Raw genomic sequence first — 19,389 nt, 5'->3', positions numbered from 1 at the left:
CAGACTTTGAACTACATAGACCAAAGCTTGTATCCCCACCCAGAGCCAAGTTACTTATAATCTCTCCTAGCAGTGAAATGGCTTGTTCAAGGCTGCACAGTTCAAACCTGTGTGTAGGTCTGGAAGGACTCAGCCAAGCTCTTCCCACTTTGTAGCTGGTGCTAGTCCCAGGGCAATTACCAAGAGCCAGGTTACTGCTTTCTGCAGTTTGTCATCCTGGGTCCAAATTGCTCATCTCCTCCCCAATCCGCAAGCAATTAATGGTCCTTACCATTCCTAGGAAACTCCAATAACAGAAAAAGAAAAGAGAGATTTGAGAAGACATATCTTTTTAGGCTTTATGGTCCCAGTGGACTAGTTTTAAAGTTACCAGCCATTGATATTTATCTTATCAATGTACTCACACCAATGCAAAATGACATGTATATACAGAGTCATTGCAGTATTGTTTGTAATAGAATAAGATTTTAAACCATTGTCCATCAATAGGGAACTGTTTAAATAAATCATATTATATCCATACAGCAGAATGCTATGCAACTGTAAAAAGAAATGAGGCAGCTCAGTATGTACAGATATTGAAAGGGCTCCACGATATGTTAAGTGTAGAAAGCAAGAGACAAAACATCATGCGTAGAAGGTTATGATTTACGTGAAGAAAGAATATATGTGTATAAAATATCTTTGGAATGATATGGAGGAACTGGCTAAAGTTTTTACATAGTCAGAGAAAAATGTAACATCATTTTCAACTGTCTTTTATTTCACTCATAGAGAGCAGGGATGTGGTTGAGGCTCTATAGTTCTTCCTTAGCACAGGAAGCAGTGGGAGGGATTTGCAGCTATAGCCCTTGCAGACATGAGCAGCAGGAAGACCTAGCACCTGAGTGCTAGGGTGACAAAAGGTCTCAGTTTGCCCATGACTTTTCTGGTTTTAGCACTGAAAGTCCTGGGAAAACTGGGACAGTTTGTCACCCTATTCCTCATTCTTCTGCTTCAGTCTTTAGCCAGCCCGGCTTGCTAGTGCCAGAGAGGGGAGCTCCCAGTAGTGAGATGAATGGAGTGCTTGCCTCCACAATCCACAAGGGACTCACAGTTATAGAATGGCTAGCAGGCACATGCTGTGCAAGGTATTCTCATCTAACAGACAAGGAAATTGAGGCTCAGAGAGGTTAAGTGATTTGCCCAAGGTCACACAGCTAGTAAGTGCTGGAGCCAGTCTGTCTGACTCCAGCTATGTCAACAGGACCCTGGGGAATGTAAAGCTTTCAGGAGAGCAGAGGGCCTGGCCTTTCTTAAAGCCTAAAGCACCCATAGTTGCATTTTAACCAAATCAAACATTGTTTCTCTGAATCAACTTTGGCAGTCCTGTGTTAGGAAATGGCTTTCTTCCCATCACCCCAGCCCCCAAAGCAAAGAGAATACATGTTCCAGGTTTTGGAGCCATAGACAGAAAGCTGGCTTCTCTAGCTGTGCTCATAGTGGAAGTCTGGTTTTCACTGGAGGAATGATAACCTACTCATCCCAACTTGATCCAGCCTCCCTCCCAAGAGCCGCATGAGAAAGTAAAACAGCAGAGCAGCCAGCTAATAACAGGTAGTGGTGTATGTTATGATGCTTGCTTACTTTTTGATTGGGTGGGGGTGGAATTCAATTTGGCTATGTAATAGGGGCTTCTTTGGCTAGGAAAGGGTAAGAGAATCCTCCAAAGCCTCATATATCAAAAACCCACCGAGCCACAGAAAAACAGACCTAGCAGATAGTAGAAGCTTTGGGGGATTTCAGAGGAGCACAGGAAAAGGTCATAGAAGCAGCTGTACTTGCCCTTTCCCAATTAAGCAGCAGGCAGGTGTTAATTATATATAGGCAATTGGACTGCTTTATAGACCCTGTTGAGATATTCTATAGAATATATTTTATAAATATGAAGCAAGGGAAATGCTTACCATCACTGTTGGCAATTAATTTGTACATGCTGAGTTGCAGAGCACTGGGGAGAGAGATCACTGGTACCAGAGTGCAGGAGTTTCTGGGAATGATGAATTGGGGGATTGGCTTATTAAAGATGATGCAAAAAGAAACTGCTTTCTCTGCAAGAGCTGCCACAGGTTAGGCAAAGACATTTTGTGTGAACGCTGTACTCAAGACCTGAATGAACTATGCCTCGATAAATCCAGTGCTCTTGGATTTGAATGAAGTCAATTGATGACTGTGGTGATTGAATTCAGCACCACACTCACTCCCACTACTAAACTTCCAGCCTTGAGAGTTTTAGAGATGTCAGTGTTATTTGGATTTTAATATCACATAGAACTGCCTGCAATATGTTCTGGTTTAAGAAGCATTAGGTGGGTCACGTGGCATTTCAGTATGTACAAGGATCCAATGACCCTTCCTAAATTCTTCCTATCTGCAGCATCACAAATATTGCTACAGGAATGTGACAGCTTGGACCAAGAGGGTTACAGGTGTGCCTCATTTTATGAACTAGCTGTGTGCCTGTAAACTTGGCCACCAAAAAACAATTCCCGTATAGAATCCTGTTCCTCATTGCCTTCCATAATAACACTGGAGATGCATTCTTCTGACAAATATTGTAGCCCCAAGATGCTGCAAAATCTTAAAAATGTCAAACATTGACAATCTTACTTGAGAGGAAAAATGTCAAATATCTTGATAATGTCTTAGAAATAAAAGTATAAGCCACCCGGACTTCCCTGATGGCACAGTGGTTAAGAATCCACCTGCCAATGCAGGGGACACAGGTTCGAGCCCTGGTCTGGGAAGATCCCACATGCCGTGGAGTAACTAAGCCCGTGCACCACAACTACTGAGCCTGAGCTCTAGAGCCCGTGAGCCACAACTGCTGAGCCCGTGTGCCACAACTACTGAAGCCCGCGCACCTAGCGCCCGTGCTCCGCAACAAGAGAAGCCATGGCTGTGAGAAGCCCGCAACGAAAAGTAGCCCCCGCTTGCCACAATTAGAGAAAGCCCACGTGCAGCAACGAAGACCCAAAGCATCCAGAAAAAAACACACACACACATATATATATATATATATGCCACTTAAAGAAACCGGAGTTCAGGGTGTCTTTCACAGGACAGAACTGAGTTAGATGCCTTTCACTACCTACTTCAGAGGGGTGCTGGGAAGATTCAATAACAAAAGTAAAAGCACTTTATCCATTCCAAAGTGCTGTATACATGTGAATTCTCCTTACTCTTCTAGTTATTCTTGGACAGTCACTTTAAAGAAACAGGAGAACTACTGATCTAGAAATTGGAAGTAACACTCCACATGGCTGTGGCAAGGAGTCAATGAAATGATGTTATCTGCAAGAAACCAGGAACTGGAAAGTACTGTGAAAATCCTGTTACAGGATAGGCGAGGGCTCTTCTACTAATGCCTCACTTTACAGGATGTATTTGTTTGTTTGTTTGTCTCTTCCAATTTTTGTCTCATGTCCTTGTTAAGCTTAGTGACCCTAGGCAGGTAAAGGTTCATTTGCATGCACATTTTCTTGACTTGAGGTAATATACTGATTGAGTGATTTTTAGCTTCTGCTTGTTTAAACTGGCTTCCAGGGGATGCTTGTTGGGTTTTTAAGTAAACCATGGTTTATTTAGAAACATCTCCCAAAGGGGGACAGAGTTTAAAGGGAAAGAAACTACAGGAACTTTACCTTCTCCCAACCCAGGTTTGGACATTTGTAGAAGTTCAGAGTTGACAATATAGAGCCTGTGTTTAGAACTTAAGAAACTCTTATATTGTCTTCTAACCTTTCTCCCTCCAATACATAAATAAAGCTATCTGCTACCAACTTGGTAATATATATCTCACATGTACAGGCTCCTCGCACACAAACTCTGAACTCATACACTGCAACCTCTTCTATCGCCAGGAATACCTACCACTCACTCACTTTGTCATCTTGAGAAATTCACAGTAGTTATAGTTCAGTTCCGAAATTGCAAATTGTTTGCCTATGGGCAGATCTTGGCCTCATCCATCTTTTGTTTGGCCCTCACAAGTTTTTTGTTGTTTTAATTTAATTAGTAGCTAGTATTTCCATATTCCAAAACTTCACACAAATTTTCACTTGGATTGCCAGCTTGTCTTGAAAAATGGAATGAACTGGTAACACCAGTCAGCATTCAATCACAATCACCTAGAACTTAGCAGCAGCTGGGCTTGGGCTCCTCAGTTCCCCTGCTAGGTTGTTGACTTCTGTTACCAGCTAGCCTTCTATGGGCATTGAGTAGACAGTCCTGCACTTAAAGCTAGTGCATACAAAGCAACCAGTTTAATATCATGGAAAGGAGAGGAGATAATTGTGATTTGGCTGGTGTACCCAATGGCAGGATGTGTGAGTGGATAGCCACTGTCTTAGTGGAACCTCTCATTTGAACCAGAAGGTAAACATTTAGCACAATGAACATGAAGCTCCCAGGGCTTTTTTTTTTGCTTTTATTTATTTATTTCTGGTTGTGTTGGGTCTTCGTTTCTGTGCGAGGGCTTTCTCCAGTTGCGGCAAGTGGGGGCCACTCTTCATCGCGGTGCGCGGGCCTCTCACTATCGCGGCCTCTCTTGTTGCGGAGCACAGGCTCCAGACGCGCAGGCTCAGTAGTTGTGGCTCATGGGCCTAGTTGCTCCACAGCATGTGGGGTCTTCCCAGACCAGGGCTCTAACCCGTGTCCCCTGCCTCGGCAGGCAGACTCTCAGCCACTGCGCCACCAGGGAAGACCCAGGGCTTTTTCAAATGGTTCTCTGAGCTCACATAACCTCGTGTTTGTCTACATGGATTATCAGTCCCTCCCTCTCCACTCCCACTGGCCATATCTCCATATCTTTGTGACAGGGAATATGCCTGTAACTTCTTTAGCTGCCCTGAAGGGCCTAGCAAAAGGTAGAGTCAATAGTAGAAGCTCAGAAAATACAAATGAAGCACTCTATCCAATTATAGATGCACCATGAAGTCTTTGTTTTCTTGACTGTGACAAATGCTGAGTTCATGGAATGAGAACTGAAGGTTTTGATGACTTGCTGTGTCCTCAGATTAATGGATTAATTAACTAATTAATTAATTGGTTTGCTGTGTCCTTAGATGGATAACAGGATGTTATTTATTAGCAGGGCACAAGTAAGGGAAGAAAAGGGAACATTTCTTAAGTACCAGGAAGGGGAATTAAATAGTGCTCATTACTACGGGTTGACAGAAGGAAGTAGCTGGGGAGAAGAGGCTGAATTCTACTTACTTTAGTATGTCAAATGAACAGGGTATGGGAATTTTCTGAAGGAACCAGAAGGCCCAGGGTTGTGGGAATCTTCTGGAGAAACAAATCCTCTTCCTTGTTTCATCATTGCCACCTCACCCCATCATCCTACCCCTGAAAGCAACAGGAGGAGAAGAGAGCTAGGCATGGCAGCAAGGGTAAGAAAAAATAGTTGAAGGGAGGTTTTAAACTGAAAATGGAAGGAAGGGTAAAATATTCAGCCAAAAACTGTAAATGGGCTATTACAAGGGATACTATACATGATAAAATAAGAACAATGGAAGCGTTTAGTAATTGACAAAGTAGAATAACTTGGGAAAGGGGCAGAATGGGTGTGGCTTCAGTTGTACAAAGTTGGAGCAGTTAAAATTTTGAACTTAAGTCTTTAGCAGAAAGGGGTAAATATGACTGCCTAGGTCTCATGAAGACTTAGTGTAGAAGAATATATGGCATAAAGGTGAGAAGGTTGGATGGAGAATAGCAAACACCATAATTGAGAGTGTATTCCATAGACTATCTGACCAGAAAAAGGAAAGAGTGATGTAATCACAGTGTCTACACAAGAGTTGTTTTCTCATTGATGACTCAGTTTCAACAATTTAAATGTAATTTCTCAGTCTCCATGCCACCTTCAACCTTCCCACAAGATCTTATTGATTTCTTGTCTTGACTCCTTGGCACCATTCTTTTGTAAACATATCGAGGGTGGTACAATAACCTTGAAACTCCCATAAGTTATCAAGACAATTCACGTAAACTTTGAATGCTATGAACTACGTTTCAATTGACATACAGAGGTTCTGTCCATTGGTACTAACTTACTGGTTAAATAATTGAACAGGTAATGTAATAGATGTGTGTATATTTGGGAGAATGGGGGTAGTAAAAGATTGTTCAGACAGGGTTCCAAACTTAAATACCTGCTGGAGTCGGGTGCCCCATCTGAAGGGAGCAGCTGCTACTCTGTTCCAGCAGATTGTTGCCATGTGAGAAGATAGGTCCACTGTTACCAGCTGTTCTGATTTTTTAAAAAAATGGAAACTTGGATTTTTATTTGAAAATTTCTGCCTTTTAAATATTATGAACTAATTAAAAACTGAAAAAACAACAGATGGGCCAAATAAAACACTTCCACAACCACCAAATGGTGAATTCTAATTTAGATGTTGGATGGAATTCATGGTAGAGCTTTGATCCGATGACTTAATGTCTGTCTCTTCATCCATTCAGCATGGGCTTTGGTCCAGCTTGGTGGGTTTGAGTACTTCTCCCAAATGGTAGACTTGCATATTGATTTGTATTCTATAAATGTAACTGAGAACCTCCCCAATTGTAACAGTGGTAAGTAGACTCTATGCTTGGTTAGAGTCAGTCTATCTGACAAGTAACTGAAAAATCAGTTGGTCAGACTATGAGATATGTAAAGAAAGTAATCAAATGGTAGTTCCTTTTTGGTGTCCTTTTTGCTCTCACCAGATCATGAATCCCTTGAAGGCCATGGTAAAGACTTGGGATTTGGTTCTAAAAGTGTTGGGAAGCCATTGGAGGCTTGTGAGCAGGGAAGGAATGTGATCCAACTTAACATTCTAAAAGGAACACTCTAAAAGAGCAGAGAGGAAGGCCCTGTCCAGGCCTACAATCTGGAGACTTCCAGAAAATCTGCCTTTACTGAATTCAGCCTCTTTCCCGACCATTTGTTCTTCCCTAGGAATGTAGTTCTTATATTTATGTGTTCCGTGCCCCCTTCCCACCTCCCACCACCAATGGCAATGTTCTCCATGGTTCTTGGGCCATGTATCCTTAGAAACTTAGAGCCTATATCATCCTGAATGTGTTATCCAAGGGTAACCAATACCCTTTCTGATTGAACTAACTTCCTCGTCTTCTTGCCTGGACCTTGGGCCATTCCTCAGATATGTGACAGAGAGCTTTCCAGATATCTGATCTTCTCAAATGAGAGGACAAGTGATATGGTCTTGCAAATTGATCTAATTACTCAACACTATGCTGCTGTCTTTCAGAAAATATTGAAGGAAGGACCTCTGCTGAAGAACTGTAACTCCTTCAAGAGGTGGAAACTCAGATATTTTCTGGTTCGAGGACAAAGGCTCTGCTTTGCACACCATCCTGCGGTAAGAGAACATATATATATATATATATATATATATTCTTGTCAATTGGGTTAATAGGTGGGTACCAGGAAATGTTTTGTGGGGAGATGGGCCAACATGTTGGCAAGCATTAAGGTGGCTAACCCTTACCTGCTCCACTAGGCCCCTAGATAGACCATATCCCATTATCTTCTCCAGCGCAAACCTTTAGGTAGCTGAACTACCTAAGCCTTCCTATAAATCCACATAAAAGTTTTGGGAAGAGTTGTGTTTTTGGTTTAGTTTGGTTTGGTTTTTGTTTGTCCCATGACATATCAAAAACTATGATGCTAAATAAATCCCAGCTCAAGCCAAAGGAATAATGGGATCATGACTGCCAAAAATGCCTAATAGTGTGCATGTGTGTGTGTGTTTACCTTTTAGCGTCTCTTTGCCTTATTAACCAGACGGTTCCTTTTCCCTCTCCCTCTTATACCTTTCCAGTTTGCACGCTTTGAAACAATTGATCTGTCTCAAGTTGCCTTGGCAGAAAGCAGCTGTAGAAACCTTTGCCACAGTTTTTGCGTAAGTAAGATTAGGAACGACTGAATGGGCAGGGGTGGGAGCTAGCTGGGAGGAGGGGTTGCCATAACCACCTGTTGCCTCTTTAGAGTTCAGATTTCCCAAGTTTCCTTTGATCCCAAAGTGCGTATGGAAATCCACTTAAAGTAGCATTGCAAATGAATGCTAAAGATTATTCATGTGAATATTTTCTACCAGCCCACTGATGGGAAAAAAAGTGATGGCCCTGTTCTCTATTACCAGCCTGATATAAAGCTGAGCTGATTTTGGGGCGGGAGGAGTGACTATTACAAAAATCAATCCTCCTGGTGAAGATAATTTAAATGAGTGTCATTGGGAGGCTTTCAAGAGACTGCCAATATGTTGTAGAATATATCAGGATAATCAAACTACATGACATTCTCTCCTTTGATGAAATAGATAAGAACGTAAATCCAAACTGAAAGCTATCCTATGCTGAGATTACTGATGAGAGTACTTCAAAGAAAGCAGAGGATTTTCTAGGGAAATATTCAAGGGCTTGTCACTGCTGAAATGTCATAAGGCTTTGGTCATTCACGTAAATCCAGAATAGAAAGCTCACTGAAAAATAGCAAGTCCATTGGCCCAGGAATCCTCCTACCCACCTCCTCCCAGAAATGCTTTTTCTCAGCCTCAGTTGTGGGTTATGGAGACCAGGGTTCCTCTTCAGGCAGGTAGAGAGTGGTACTTAGCAGACTAAAGAGCTATGGGCCCAATACCCTGATTCCATGGCTGGTCCACAGTCTATTCTCCTTTGAAGGGAGAGCAGTTGGATATAAGAGGAAGATCCTACTCTTATTTCTCTCTTATTACATCATACTGACCCAGGACAAAGCTGAGGGTTCTGTTGACCCAGTCCCAAAAATCTTAACCTTTGGGTGATGAACATGCAAGATAATGTTTTTGGTCTCCATTCTACAAAGAAATTCCAAGGGTTAGGTTGCCCCTTAGCCTAATTAAAACACAGAGGCACTATTCATCAGCCCCACACAAGAATGGGTTTGGACCAAAGGAGCGGCTATTGTCACAATTCCCACTAGTTCCTATTGCCATTTATCACAGACACATGCACAAGGAGAAAGAAGTTGCTTGTTGGTGTGGTAAGCTCTAGCTCCAAGATTTGGGCTTGGGGTGGGGGCCGCTGGTAGTGAAGCCAAGTAGGGCCATTGAAGCAATGACTGATGCTACAGCTATCCATGCTCCCTCCTGTCCTCTGTGAGAAGATGAAGCCCTGATCATGGCCTACCTCTGCTAGACCCTCAGCATGGCTTTCTCATTGTTCCTGCAAGGTTTTTGCACCATGCGGGATTAAGAGAGATGATAGTAAAATCCTCTTCAGGTTGTCCCAGACCATAAGAAAGAAAGAAACTGGATTTGTAGTTTCCCCACTCCATTCTCACTCTCCCCTCAAACAGAAAGAGGCACACCCTGATGAAAAATATACCCTTTCACCCTTTTCAAGTAGATAGAGCAGCAGTAAGCAAGTAGGATTTTCACACAACCTCATTTGAATAACAGATGGGTGCATGGCTTAGTGTTTAAGAGCATGTGTGCTGGAGCCAAAGAATCTGGGTTCGAATTCTGGCTTAGCTTTTTACCTGCTAGGTGGACGTGGGCAAGTCATTTAACTCCCTTTGCCATGGAAAAATATCCTATTAAGTGGGAAAAATAATAATGCCCAGATCAAGGGGTTGTAAGGAAGATTGAAATAAACAATATACATAAAGTACAATAGAACAATGCCCAGTACGTAGTAAGTGCCATTAAAGTGTTGTTTATTATTATTACCATTATTATTAGTTGGGGTGGTTATCTAAGGTACTGTGAGTGGCTCTGGGAGCTTCTGTCTTATATTTAAGAAATGGCTTGGGATGTGCTTAGTAGATCTGTCTAGTTTCTTGGAGAGTTCAAAGGCTTTGTTTGGGGGCAAAGTTTTGGAGTGGGAACCAGCTAATAATGTGTTTTTGTGTAGGTGATCACACCACAACGAAAAGTTACACTGGCTGCACCCAACCGGAAAGATATGGAAGAATGGATTAACGTCATAAAAACCGTGCAACAGGGAGAAATTCGTAAGGTAAGGGAAATAATAGAGAATCTACACAATTCTCACCGGTAAACACCTAATTGATTGCATTAGCTAAGCCACCTTTCCAACAGGGAACTAATAAGATGGAAGCAGATACCATCTGGTCAGGAATTGTGGATGGATATCATTAGGAAACCTGTTTATAAATAGGAGTAATTCACTTAGACTCAAACCTTGGTAAGTATGTGGTTTAGATACCTCTGTACACATCCACTTGATATGTAGATGTCACTGTATGCTCAATGTATGAGGCACTCAAGATGTATGTGAGCAGCTAACTTAGATGTTCTTCTGTTAGCTTAGCTGCAATCAGCAGTCTTCACTTGGGTCTGCTGAGTGACTACAGTAACAGCTAAGGAAATTGAGGCTCAAAAAAGAGAAGGAACCAGACCAAGATGAAATAATTACTCAGTAGCAAAGCCAAGATTTGGACCCAGGCTGTGTGACTCCAAAGCCTATGTCCTTAACCATTATGCCATTCTGCCTCTCTATTTGCCATCTACAACAAAGGAAATGTAGAGGGAAAAGCAAGGAGCAGTCCTCCCCAAAGAATGGCAGGATTCCTTTTCTCCTTAGCAATACAAGTTATGTAAGTTTCAAGAGGGGAGGGATTTTGTCATTTATTTACTTAGCACAGTGTCTGCCACATAGTAGAGGCTCAATAAATATTTTTTGAATGAATAAATGAATCTGAGGGTAATCTTGGAGCCAGGATTTAGAAAGAGAATGATACATGGTTCATCCTAAAGCAAAGCTCTGCTGTGAAGGTCTTAGAGATAAAGGGGGAGATGAATCCACTCTTAAAAAGAACCTGATGTTTTAAGTAACTAGCAAAGGGTAGAGGATTTTTGTAAACATTTGGGGTGGAGCAGTGTAAAATAATGGGTAATAATGGGTTTTAGATATAAAAACAATGCCATGGAGAAAAACCATCTGTCCTCACTCCCCTAGGACTTCTCAGGCTTTTGACCACTTACTTTCATAACTATTCATTCTACTACTCATGGCTATGAGTATATGACAAGTTGACTGAACTAGGGACTAGGTACGTCTCCACATATCATTGAGACCTCTCCCGGTCCCACATTGTAAATGCTTAATTGAGAGCTTCTTTGCTTAGAATCTGATGATGGTCTTTACATGACTTAGCACTCAGCATTTCACTCCTTTGTTATTTTCTTCTTCTTTTCCTAAAGGAGAAGCACATCCTGTCCCTCCTGCCCACCCCCAATACAGTCACTATGGCTCAGCATTAAAGGTAGCCACAAAAAGTTATGATTTCCACACTCCTCTCCTATTCTCACCCCTGTAGACCAATCTCTTTCATTTCCTTGGCTTATCTCTACCCACACTGGAGGACTTCTCAATTTCAATTTGTCATAAAAGGTCACATAGAAGATCTTGAATTTTAATTATCAGTCCAGGAATGCAGGAACTTCTAGAGAAAGCCATCAGAGCATTGATGTGCCATTCCTGACTCAACTGAATTAAACACCTTCTTGTTGACTACCCAGCACAAACTAGAAAGGAAAAAAATCTGCCTGTTAACTCTCTTGAAAGAGTTGTGAATTTCAGTTTATAATCACAACCTCTGTGGAGCTGCTCCAGGGACCTAGATCTATTAAGGAACACTTTTAGCCAATAGTAAAATATCTCACTACCTGCATCTTAGCAATTTGTCCTGCTTGAGGCTTGAAGGGTCAAATATGCTTTCTCTCATATGCACCTTATCAGCTGTCAATGCCTGACACGGGGTGAAAAAAGGTTAATCATGGACTTAGTGGACTACTAAAGTCACTGCGAAGTAATGGGGTAACCTATCTAAAACCAGTCAGTACACATTAAGAAATGAGCCCCTACTAGGTGCCCAGTTCTGTTCCATAGAGAGTTGAAAAGAAGGTGTAGCCTTGGTTCCTGATCTCAATGAGCTTTTTAGATAGTTGGGGAGATAAGATACACACCAAAGAAACAGTTAAATGAAAATATTCGAGACAAATAAGTTTTCAAAGATGTTACAAGGCAGATGCTTGATTGCCAGACGAATGAAACAGACAGTATAGTGATATGGGAGTTCAGGGGAGGAAGAGATTAATATGGTCTGGAGTCCCCTAGGAAGAGTTAATAGAGGAGAGATTTGAGACTGACCTTGAAAGATGAATAGGATTTTATTGGTGGTAGGGGATTAGGGGCAGGAGGAAGTCCTGAGCAGGGGACTTGGTATAAGGAAAAGCTAAGTAACAAAACAGAACCTTTTTGGAATAGAGTAAAATGGGGACTCCATTTGACCAGAAGAGTTTGGGAAAGTTTAAATATGTCTGAAGAGGTAGATCAGGCCTGATTGTGGAGGATTATCAATGCCAGAATAAAGAGTGGGGAAGAACTTCATTAATCTGTATATGTCTATATATTTACCTTTACCTGTGAGATTTATACTTTCACGTTGCTGTTTAGCATGTTTTTTTAATTTCAATTTGAAGAACTCCCTTGAGCATTTCTTGTAAGGTAGGTCTAGTGGTGACAAATTCCCTCAGTTTTTGTTTGCCTGGGAAAGACTTTATCTGTCCTTCATTTTAAAGGATAATTTTGCCAGGTATAGTATTCTCAGATGTAAGTTTTTTTCTTTCAATACTTGGATTACATCATCTCACTCTTTCCTGACCTGCAAGGTTTCTGTTGAGAAAACTGCTTATAGTCTTATGGGGGTTCCCTTACATGTGATGAGCTAATTTTCTCTTGATGCTTTCAGAATTCTCTCTTTGTTCTTGACTTTTGACAATCTGATTATATTGTGTCTCAGTGTAGTCTTCTTTGGGTTGATATTGTTTGGAAATTTTTGAGCTTCATGAATCTGGATGTCCATTTCCCTCTCAAGATTTGGAAAGTTTTTAACCATTATTTCTTTAAATAGCTTTCTGCCCCTTTCTTTCTCACTCTTCTCCTTCTGGGTCTCCCATAATGTATATATAGGTTTGCTTTCTTTCATACTTTTTCATTCTTCTTTTTCTTCTCTAACTAGATAATTTCAAATGACCTGTTTTCAGATTCTTTCTTCTGCTTGATCAAGTCTGCTGTTGAAACTCCCTTTTGCATTTTTTCATTTCATTCACTGTATTCTGCAGCTCCAGAATTTCTGTTTGGTTCTTTTTTATGATTTCTGTCTTATTGTTGAACCTCTCATTTTTTCAGGTATTGCTTTCCTGGTTTCATTGAGTTGTCCATCTGTGTTCTCTTATAGCTCACTGAACTTCCTTAAAACAATTATTTTGAATTCACTTCCAGGAAATTCATAGATCTCTATTTCTTTTAGATCAGTTATTGGAAAATTATTGTTATTCTTTGGTGATGTCATGTTTCCTTGATTTTTTTGTGTGTTTCTGGTAGCCTTGTGTTGATGTCTGCACATTTGAGGGAGCAATTGCCTTTTCAGGACTTTATGAACTGTCTTCAGGGGTAAAGACTTTTACCTATAGGTGGGTGTGAGAGTGCCAACTGGTTTGGATATGGTGACTCCAGCTCCAGGGTGTGCAGCAGTGGTTCTGGCTTCAGGGAGTGCACAGAGGCATAGTCCTTGTAGAGCTCCATCAGCTGAGGTCAGTGTCAGCAAAAACTGCAGAGGACCTCAGTGACCAAGGTTGTGAGTTTACATAGTGATGGTAAGGGCTATTGTGTTCCTTGCTGGTGAAGACTGCTTGGTCCTCCTGTTCTCCTTTTCCTCCACAGGAGGAAGTCATTGCCAAGGGGATCCCTCTTGTTGCTGGGTCCAGCACACAGTTACACATGTGGTAGCAGTGATGCCAGGATCAGGGGCACAGACACATTTGTGGAGGCAATAGTGTTGGTGTCTGGGGAGTGGGCACCTGCAAAGTGGCCATGGTACCAGGGTTGGAGCTCAGGAGCATCTAGAACAACTTTGGTACCTGGGGCTGGTGGGCAGGTGTGTTCACCATGATGGTAGCCTTAGTATGTGAGGCATGGGTGTGTGCTGAGCAGCCATGGAACTGGGGTCCAGGGTGTGTACATGCTTTCAGATGGGAGGACTGTGACTCTGGCAGGGGGAGCAGGATGCAGTGGTGTCAGCTTTGATTGGAGGGATGCATCAGCACTTTCCCAGTGGGGGTGCAGTGGTGGCAGCTTCTCTGGGAGGGGATGCTGCAGTACCTCTTTCTGGGGAGTGGTCACAGCAGTTGGGTTCCAGGCAGCTACATCACCTGGATTCAACGGCAATGAAGAATTCAGGGCACCACCATGTTGAAAGATGCTTGTGTCCACAGCAATGATGTAGGCTACTGGAGTCCTCCTGCTCTTCTTTCCACTTGTTGGGAGAGGTCAGGCCAAGGGGGTTCCTCTTGGCCCCAAGCTCTGTCAGACTGAGGGATGGGGCAATGAAGTTAAACTGCTTACTACACTTTTCTATGTGACCATTCTGTCTCTGTGCTCCATGAGTTTCTGCAGCTTTTTTTGTTGTATTCTGGAGCTCTTTCAACTCCAGAATATTCTAGATGGCATGTAGTTGTTTATTTGTTGTTTTTGTGGGGGAGGGGAAGAGCATTGGGAGCTTCTAGTCCATCATCTTGCTGATGTCACTATGAAAAATTAATTTTCTATACAACATGCTCAGAAGCAATTATGTACATAGTTTGCTTTAAATATTTCCAATGACAGGGAGCTTTCTACCTCAAGAGACAGCTGATGACATTCTCAAAGCTCACACTGAATGTTAGAAAGTTCTTCTAGTAGGCCAAAGATTTGGGAAAATCTTTCTAAAGTTTAGAGCTTTAGGAATATTGAATGGACTCTTTTGCAAGAAACTTAGTCCTCCACCTTTGGAAGCATTCAAATAAAGGCTACATGACTTGATCTAAAGATGCTTTAGAATCTAGAATCTGGAGTCTAGATGACATTTTTTTAGCTGAGCTGTGTGGCTTGTAGGATCTTAGTTCCCCAACCAGGGATCAAACCCTGGCCCTCAGCACTGAAAGCATGGAATCCTAACCACTTGACCACCAGGGAAGTCCCTAGATGACTTTAAGGTTCATTCCTGTTCTCATAGTCAATGGTTCCATTAGAATTCATCAGAAGAAGCTAACCTTTTAATCTAGTCTTCTAAGCAGCTCATTATTTCCAATTTTCTCCTTTTTATTCTTTCTTTAAGTCTCCCAGGCTCAAACCTTTCATCAGTCTGAAGTGTTTCATTAATGATAATGGTGCATGAATTACTTTTAACCCTAATATAAAAGTTAGTAGATAAAAATTTGTTAGCGGATACACAATATAAAAAGATCAAACTCTGACCAAAAGAACATAAAGTATAAGTGCTGGGGGGAGTAAAAGTATTTTGGTATGCTATTAAATTTAAGTTTTTAACAACTTAAAATAGAAAGATATAACTACAAGATATTTTATGCAAACCTCGAGTTAACCACACACACACATACACACACAAAATAACACCTATAATAAACAAAAGACATAAAGAAGGAAACCAAAGCAGATCACTATAAAAAAATCATCAAATAACAAAGGAAGACAGCAAGAGAGGAAGAGAGGGTCAAAAGAACTGCAAGAAATCAATTATCAAAATGGTAATAGTAAACCCTCACTTATCAATAATTATCTTAAATGTAAATGAATTAAACTCATCATTCAAAGAGCACAGAGTGGCTGAACTGATTTTAAAAAACAAGATCAGAAATACTCTGTCTACAAAAGACTCACTTTAGAATAAAGACACCATAGCCTGAAAGTGAAGGGATGGAAAAAGATACTGCATGCAAATGGTAACCGAAAGAAACAGGGGTGGCTATACTTATATCAGGCAAAATAGACTTTAAATCTAAAACTGTCTCTAGAAACAAAAGACATTATATAATGATAGAAGGGTCAATTCAACTGGAAAATATAACAATTATAAACATATATGCACCCAAGATCAGAGTACCTAAATATATAAAGCAAACAATGACAGATTTGAAGGCAGGAATTGACAGCAATACAATAATAGTAGGGAGCTTCGATACTCCACTTATAATGTGTAGGCCATGCAGACAGAAAATCAATAAACAAACAGCTGACTTGAATAACAATATTGACCTAACTGACATAGACAGAAATTTCTGCCCAACAGCAGCAGAAGACACATTCTTCTCAAGGGCACATAGGACATTCTCCAGAAAGATAACATTTTAGGTCACAAAACAAGTCATAACAAATTTAAGATAATGGAAATAATTCTAAGTATCTCCTCTGACCATGACAGAAAATGAAATAGAAATCAATAACAGCAGGGAAATAGAAAAATTCACAAATACGTGGAAACTAAATAATACACTCTTGAACAACCATTAGATCAAAGAGGAAATCCATAGGGAATTTTAAAAGTATCTTGAGAAAAACAAAAATGAAAACACAACATAATAAAAATAGGGATGTAACAAAAGCAGTTATAAGGTGGAAGTTTATAGCAGTAAACACCTCCATTAAAAAAGAAGGATCTTAAATAAACAACATAACTTTACACATTGATGAACAGGAAAAACAACAAAATAAGCCCAGAGTTAGCAGAACAAAGGAAATAATAACGATCAGAGCAGAACTAAATCAATTAGGGAAAAAAATTATAACAAGTCAACAAAACTAGAGGTAATTATTTAAAAGATAAACAAAACTGACAAACTCTTAGATGAAAAAAAGGAGACAAGATTCAAATAAAATCAGAAATGAAAGAGAAGACATTACAAAAGATTCTTCAGAAATAAAAAGGATCATAAAGACCTATTATAAACAAACTAGATAACCTAGCAATGGATAAATTCCTAGAAACATACAAACTACTAAAAATTAAATCAGAAAGAAACGGAAAGCCTGAACATACCAATAATAAATAGGGAGATTGAATCAGAAATCAAAACTCTCACAACAAAGAAAAGCCCAGGACCTGATGGCTTCATGTGTGAATTCTACCAAACATTCAAAGAAGAATTAATACTAATCCTTCTTAAACTCTTCCAAGAAATAGAAAAGGGAACACTTCCAAACTCATTTTATAAGGCCAGCATCACCTGTTACCAAAACTAAACAAAGATACTAAAGAAAAGAAAGATACATGTCAGTATTCCTGATGAACATAGATGCAAAAATTCTTTTTTTCTCTTTTTAATGATACCTCTTTCATTTCTTCACAGTGGGGGCCCATCTACTAAGCCTTGTACAGACATTACACCAATCACTTATACTTCTGTTTCATAGATATCAGCATGTTCTATTCTCTATTACAATGAAAGTCTGACATAATAGTATCCAATGGGATGAAAAAGGTCTTAGGGGAAGTATACACAAAATAAACATTATCATAATGGTACTTTTTGATATATAATTTATAAATAAAAAGTTAGAAAATGTTGAAACCTACAGAAACAAAACAAAAGAAATTTAAAAGCTGTTAATTTTTTTAAATTTTCTAGTACAATTTATATGCATATAAATATGCACAAATAAATTGCTATGACACTGTATAATCGACTTTACACTATATTTTTGTTTCATTTGATGTTTTCCAATATTTAAAGCTTATGAGATTGTGATTTTTAATGAATTTCTTGTTTTCCATTAGTTAGATCAATTATAATTTATTTGGCCATCGGCCTTTGATTGAAATTTAGCATGTTTAAAATAATTTTGTTAACATATTTATATAACTGCTTTACAATGGTGTGTTAGTTTCTGCTTTATAGCAAAGTGAATCAGCTATACATATACATATATCCTCCCATATCTCCTCCCCCTTGCATATCCCTTCCACCCCCCCTATCCCACCATTCTAGGTGGTCACAAAACACTGAGCTGATCTCCCTGTGCTATGTGGCCACTTCCCACTAGCTATCTGTTTTACATTTGGTAGTATATGTAAGTCCATGCCACCCTGTCACTTTGTTCCAGCTTACAATTCCCCCTCCACAGGTCCTCAACTCCATTCTCTACATCTACGTCTTTATTCCTACTGGCCCCTAGTTTCTTGATAACCTTTTTATTTTTTTTTAATTCCATATATATGTGTTAGCATAAGGTATTTGTTTTTCTCTTTCTGACTTACTTCACTCTGTGTGACAGTCTCTAGGTACATCCACCACACTACAAAGAACTCAATTTCATTTTTTTAAGGCTGATTAATATTCCATTGTATATATGTGTCACATCTCCTTTATCCATTCATCTGTTGATGGACTCTTAGGTTGTTTCCATGTCCTGGCTATTGTAAATACAGCTGCAATGAACATTGTGGTACATAACTCTTTTTGAATTATCATTTTCTCAGGGTATATACCCAGTAGTGGGATTGCTCGGTCGTATGGTAGTTCTACTTTTAGTTTTTTAAGGAACTTCCATATTCTTCTCCACAGTGACTGTATCAATTTACATTCTCACCAACAATGCAAAAGGGTACCCTTTTCTCCACACCCTCTCCAGCATTCATTGTAGATTTTTTGATGATGGCCATTCTGACTGGTGTGAGGTGATACTTCATTGTAGTTTCGATTTTCATTTCTCTAATGATTAGTGATGTTGAGCATCTTTTCATGTGTTTGCTGGCAATCTGTATATCTTCTTTGGAGAAATGTCTATTTAGGTCTTCTACCAATTTTTGGATTGGATTGTTTGCTTTTTTGATATTGACCTGCATGAGATGCTTGTAAATTTTGGAGATTACTCCCTTGTCAGTTGATTCATTTACAAATATTTTCTCCCATTCTGAGGCTTGTCTTTTTTACGGTTTCCATTGCTGTGCAAAAGCGTTTAAGTTTCATTAGGTCTTTACATTTAGGTCTTTAATCATTTTGAGTTTACTTTTGTGTATGGGGGTAGGGAATGTTCTAATTTCATTCTTTTCCATGTAGCTGTCCAGTTTTCCCAGCACCACTTATTGAAGAGGCTGTCTTTTCTCCACTGTACATTCTTGCCTCCTTTATCAAGGATAAGGTGACCATATGTGCATGGGTTTATATCTGGGCTTTCTATCCTGTTCCATTGTTCTATATTTCTATTTCTGTGCCAATACCATACGGTCTTGATTACTGTACCTTTGTAGTATAGTCTGAAGTCAGGGAGCCTAATTCCTCCAGCTCCGTTTTTCTTTCTCAAGATTGCTTTGAAGACACAGACTGGCTGAATGGAAACAAAAACAAGACCCATATATATACTGTCTACAAGAGACCCACTTCAGACCTAGAGACACATACAGATTGAAAGTGAGGGGATGGAAAAAGATATTCCATGCAAATGCAAACCAAAAGAAAGCTGGAGTAGCAATTCTCATATCAGACAAAATAGACTTTAAAA

The 19,389-nt window shown here is 40.0% G+C and overlaps 1 protein-coding gene across 1 annotated transcript in view; it reads left to right on the top strand.

The window, feature by feature from the left end:
• DGKK (diacylglycerol kinase kappa) overlaps window positions 1–19,389 on the top strand; it is a 160,317-nt gene that overhangs the window by 43,730 nt on the left and 97,198 nt on the right. The window contains exons 4-6 of the mRNA XM_029240177.1: window positions 7,296–7,406; window positions 7,869–7,949; window positions 9,940–10,044. Coding sequence (XP_029096010.1) covers window positions 7,296–7,406; window positions 7,869–7,949; window positions 9,940–10,044 — 297 coding nt within the window. The remainder of the gene's footprint in view (window positions 1–7,295; window positions 7,407–7,868; window positions 7,950–9,939; window positions 10,045–19,389) is intronic.

Source organism: Monodon monoceros, unplaced genomic scaffold, assembly GCF_005190385.1.
Source record: "Monodon monoceros isolate NGI ecotype Baffin Bay Population unplaced genomic scaffold, NGI_Narwhal_1 Super_Scaffold_22, whole genome shotgun sequence".
NCBI lineage: Eukaryota > Metazoa > Chordata > Mammalia > Artiodactyla > Monodontidae > Monodon > Monodon monoceros.
Note: the sequence above shows the minus strand (reverse complement) of the source record. Positions and strands in the feature narration are given on the sequence as shown.